We start from the raw sequence: 4746 nt of genomic DNA on the forward strand, positions 1-4746 counted from the left end.
TTAAAAAATTGCAAATGTATAATAATTTTGTAATCAGTTCTAGTACTTAGGGGAGAGACCAGAAGATAAACATAAATGTGTCTACATTCTAGTGCCCTGGTGCCTATCAGCTACAGCTACTACACTAAAAATACAGCATCCAACATCTTCAAATTACATAAATCCTGTCTAACTCCGATCCACCGTATTGTTGAGCCCTCCAATTCCATCAAAGTGTAATTCTGCAGAGCTGGACACTATAGCCGATCCTTGTTGAACTTGAAATGGCATAAGTGTGTATTCTCCAAGAATTTGAGGCATAACCATTGTCGATGAACCTCCGGATGGTATTGTAGCTGTCACAGATGGATTTATGTTGCTAGTGGTAATAGCCAAGTCAAATGTTCTCTGCTCCAAATAAAGTCATAAAAATGACATGGATGCTCAGGTGTTTGCTACAAATAAAAAGATGAGAAACAAATATACCTGAGATGTAATGCTACTAGCTGGGCCATCCAAACAAACAGGTTGCTGACTCTGTTTCAGATTGCAAAACTGTTAGCTTAAAAAATACATGAAAATATATTGTTGAACAACTGAGAACAAGATTAGATACCGAATGTTCCATAACATGTTGTTCTAGAATATCATCCACTGATGATTTTCTATTTTTCCGGGGCCTTTTCTTGTTCAAATTCGTGGAGGAAGCCTGAAATAAATGCAAAATTAGCGAGTTTTTATAAAAAGTAGCTTATGAACAAACGTAATATATGCAACAATACCTTTTGTTCAGCTTCCTTCTTCTTTTCGTTTGCTTGACAAATAAGCTTATCAAGCATAGATTCTTTTCTCAGTGAAGGAGGACATCCAGCACACCTGACAGCTATTGGACTTGGTATAGTTTTACTTGTTGACTTTCCATTCGAAGGTGCATCTTCCCGTGTAGCAACATGTTCCTTACCATTTTCAGAACTTGAGTTGCTAGAGAATCGAATTTTCAGGGTGTGAAGCTCTTCCATCAAAGCATTGCATGAATCATCTGACATGGCGCCTATCTCTGCAACTGGGTAGAAAGAATTGCACAATCTATCAAAACGTTCTGCAGCAGGAGTGTCTTCCATGCCGCCATATGTGCATCTGATAAAGTTGTGCTTTCTGTTCACATTTTTTTTCCACCGATCAAAGACGTATTGTGGAGGAACCTCCTTGATTTTCTTGTGAGTGAGCACACATAACACATGCCTACAGAGAATACCAGTGAACTCAAAGCGGCGACATGAACACTTAACTTCAAACTCTTCCTCACTGAAGTATACATGGTGCACAACATCTTTTCTCCATCCTTTATCTTCGTCAATCAGCACATCCTCGGTGATTTCATACGTTTCTATCGCCCCCTCCTTTTCCATCAACTTCCGATCACAGTACATAGTTTGTGTTAGCTCTTCTTGAAATTCTTTGAACTTCGAATTTGTATAGGCTGATTGAAATTGCTTCTCAATGTCAAAGTGTGTGACACGAGGTATGGTTGAACTCTTGTTTACTCGTATTTCAGCCGGGCCATTCGGCTCAAGCCTTCGCTTGACACGAAAGTCTGACTTTTTGTTGCATCTGAACCGCCGAGGTTTAAGTGGACTTAATGTATGATTATGATCCAAAATGACCGTCGAAAGATGAAACCTCCCATCAGGAGCACGGGTAATATTGATCTTAGCTTTACATCCTGTCCCGGCTGTTCGACTTGGCTTCAACATATTTCCTGAGTTGGGCTGAGCCTTACCATAGCGAGAGCAGGAAAACGTAAGGTACTTCAGTTGTCCATTATCATCACGGTTTGAGCTCCTTCTCGTCACACCAAAGCCTTTTGCTTTAGCATATGTGCTGTAGTACTCTCTCACCTCATTCTCGGTACCAAAGGACATCCCCACTTCAGGTTCTCCAAGTGATCCATCTGGTTGAGCTTCAGCACGGCCGTATGCAAGCTCCACAATGCTTTCCCTTTGTTGCTTAATGCCGTCGTCATCGCTCGAAATAGACATGTCACTTGATTCTTGAACGCCACCAATCCCATCATCCATTCCTATAAATCATGAAAAAGATTAATCATTCTCATTCAAAGGCAATATAACATAGTGACCTAAATGCTGGCAATCTAACCATGAACTTGTGAACTTCATGCTGAACTTAACGAGATGATCAAATCAGTAACGGTGCTCCGGTTGCGCTAACAACGTAACGTTTACACGCAAAGGCATTGATCTGGTCAAGAAATGCTACATGAAAGATGCAAAAGTTGAGCAAGAACTTTGCCTGATCAGATCAGTAACAGCCCCACTTACAGCCAACTCGAGAGCACAGCCATTACACATTACAGAGAGCCAGACCTGACTTGGCACAAACCAAACACACACAACCTATTGTATTGACCTGATCGAAAATAGCTAGACGGAAGATGCAAGAATTGGAAAGGAACCTCGCCTCCTAGCTCCCCGTCCTCGAGCTGGGTCAGGCACACCGGCAGGCACTCCACCCCCAAGTCGTCTTCTCCTTCGGCGGCGCCGCGCGGTGTACTGTGATGAGCGGCGCCGCGCGGTGTACTGTGATGAGCGGCGCCGCGCGGTACCACTGTGATAGGCGGCGACCACAGCGGTTTAGGCGGTGAGACTGTTTTTCTGCCGCAGAAATCTCCTTCAGCAATTAGGGCGAGGGATTGAGGGAAAGCAGGAGGCGGCGATCTGGTCGATCTGCGAAAACCGAGCTGCCTTTCTGGGGTTTTTTTCCCTAGGTAAATAGCGGCACTTTATCTTTTCCATTTTCCCCCCTTTTATCGTTCACCGCTGTGACCCTGGATTCTGAGACCCGGCATCAGGAGGGTTATTATTCATTTATTCAAAAAAAAAAACATGTGTTCATGGTATGAATTTCACCTCGGGGACGGCACCGTGCCGCCGCGCCAAAGAAGCGCACGCTCGCACTGGGGAAAGGCCGGCGCTGCCGCGGTTAGAAGCGCGCGTTGGTGGCGCAGAAGATGGCGTCTGGCGGCGAGGCCGGCATTCCGTCGAGCAGGTGCCGCGCGTGGCGGGTGTGGGCGCGGTCCAGACCGCGGCCGCCGGTCTTCCTACGCCCCCGCGTGGGGATCACCTCAACGGTGCTTGGAGAGGTCCAGACTGGGCAGTGGGGACGCGAGGGCACGCCGGACTGGAGCAGGGGGGCTGGGCCGCGGCGAGGAGCGAGAGCGAGAACGGAAGGGCCGAGGCACGGGGAGCATTTCGTTTGCTTAGATCTTAATAACTCACACTTTACTCCCCTGATAAAGCGTGGCAAATCATCTAATCCCCCTTCGTTTGCTACCTGTAGCCACACGGCACATTAGCCGCTGCGGAATGAAAGAAACAGAGCAAAACAGGGGAAGGCCGTGAAATCATCTGATGAAGAGAAATTTGCATCAGAACCCGCAAAATCTCATACTGCAAAATTGTTTTAGAGTATACTGTAAAAAGAATGTGTTCCGACAAAACATATCCTACAAAAATTATTTCGGTTTAGATGTCGAGCCCACTTGCCAGTAGTTGAATTAAGAACAGTCCCTGAAAAATGGCATAAAGCCCCTAGTAGCAAAATGTAGATTGCAATTGGGTCCTGGCCGTGCCATGGCAACGATGCCGAGCGGCTCCTGGCACGCACGCGCAGCAACGGCGGCTAGCTAATATGCACATGGCTGGAGGCGGTTGACGTGAAACCTCTCTCTCTCGCCAACACTTTTCTTTTCTTTTTTTGAGGGAAGGCCATCATGGCTACTCGCCAACACTTTTCTGGTATCAGGGGATATGGAAAAAAGGTCACGAATTAGAAGATACGAAGTAGTTGGGCGCTCATATAGAGGGGGGCCCTAAAAAATTATGGTTTGACCGAATACACAGGATCTTTTCAAATCAGTTTTCTTTTACAAAAAACAAAAACTAACAATTATTATAAGAGGCGAGGCCTTCTACGGGATCTGCAAGAAACAAGCATCTCCAGCAAAACCCTTAAATTATATTTGAGGACAAAAAGTTTTGTTCAGTGGATTAAGCGATAGCTAGCATATCCTTTGTATGACTCTTTTCTCTCAAAAGTTTCCCTCAGCAAGTTAATTTTAGTCCAGCCGCGGGCAGTCTGAGCAAAAAGCCACCCACCCCGACCCCTATCCTTGTTGTCGATGGTCCCCTTCCCCCGATGACCAGTAAAATGGAAATGTTGTCCCCCGTCACAGCCTTGGACACCGCCAGAGACCCACCGGCGGCCACAGAGACGACAGCAGCAAGGAAGGAACATCAGCAGTAGCACATCGTCACTCGCGGTCGTCGATAGTCACTCCACCGCAACAACTATACCGCCCTTGCCCGAGCCGACCGGCAAAAGGGGTCATCGGTTGTCGGTCAAGGCGGCGGGCAACACTGGTGTCGGCGATGCAGCCTCCTGTAGCCGCGCCGGCATCCCCTTCACCTTTGGCGGCTGAGGACAAGGTGGATTCAGCTGATACCACGAGCAACAGCAACATGCTCAAGGAAATGCCCACAAGGTAAAAAAATTCTTCTTTTTGTCAATTGCTTCTCAAAGTGATGCATGACAAGGGACTTGCTAGAGATGCTGTAAAAGAGGTTATTTCAACCGCCAAAACATAGGTGGATAAGGGCATGGTTCCATTTTCAAGATCCAGAGGAATGTAATGAGTTCCATTCAAGAAAAAAAACTTCATTTTTATGTTTACACCCCCATGAATTCGAC

General features: G+C 46.4%; 1 protein-coding gene across 4 annotated transcripts; it reads right to left on the reverse strand.

Annotated features, from left to right (window-relative positions):
- LOC123167423 (uncharacterized) lies at positions 1–3341 on the reverse strand. Of its 4 annotated transcripts, none has more exons than XM_044585263.1 (6): positions 2907–3340; positions 2453–2824; positions 762–2059; positions 596–688; positions 466–516; positions 1–387 (listed from the first exon to the last, which is right to left on the reverse strand). In XM_044585263.1, the coding sequence occupies exons 3-6, from the start codon at positions 2055–2057 to the stop codon at positions 169–171; spliced, it is 1659 nt and encodes a 552-aa protein (XP_044441198.1). In that variant the 5' UTR covers positions 2058–2059; positions 2453–2824; positions 2907–3340; the 3' UTR covers positions 1–168. The 4 variants fall into 4 exon arrangements, with proteins under 4 accessions (XP_044441198.1, XP_044441196.1, XP_044441197.1 ...); XM_044585261.1 differs by having other exon boundaries at positions 2453–2831; XM_044585262.1 differs by lacking the exon at positions 2453–2824 and having other exon boundaries at positions 2907–3341.
- Positions 3342–4746: the final 1405 nt, after the last annotated feature.

The sequence above is a fragment of the Triticum aestivum genome, chromosome 7D (assembly GCF_018294505.1).
Source record: "Triticum aestivum cultivar Chinese Spring chromosome 7D, IWGSC CS RefSeq v2.1, whole genome shotgun sequence".
Lineage (NCBI taxonomy): Eukaryota > Viridiplantae > Streptophyta > Magnoliopsida > Poales > Poaceae > Triticum > Triticum aestivum.

Coding starts and splice junctions, on each gene's coding strand:
- LOC123167423 (XM_044585262.1), bottom strand. CDS start 2,057: ATGGATGATGGGATTGGTGGCGTTCAAGAATCAAGTGACATGTCTATT. Junction 689..761: donor AGAAGGAAGCTGAACAAAAG/GTATTGTTGCAT, acceptor CATTTATTTCAG/GCTTCCTCCACGAATTTGAA. Junction 517..595: donor AACATGTTATGGAACATTCG/GTATCTAATCTT, acceptor AATCTGAAACAG/AGTCAGCAACCTGTTTGTTT.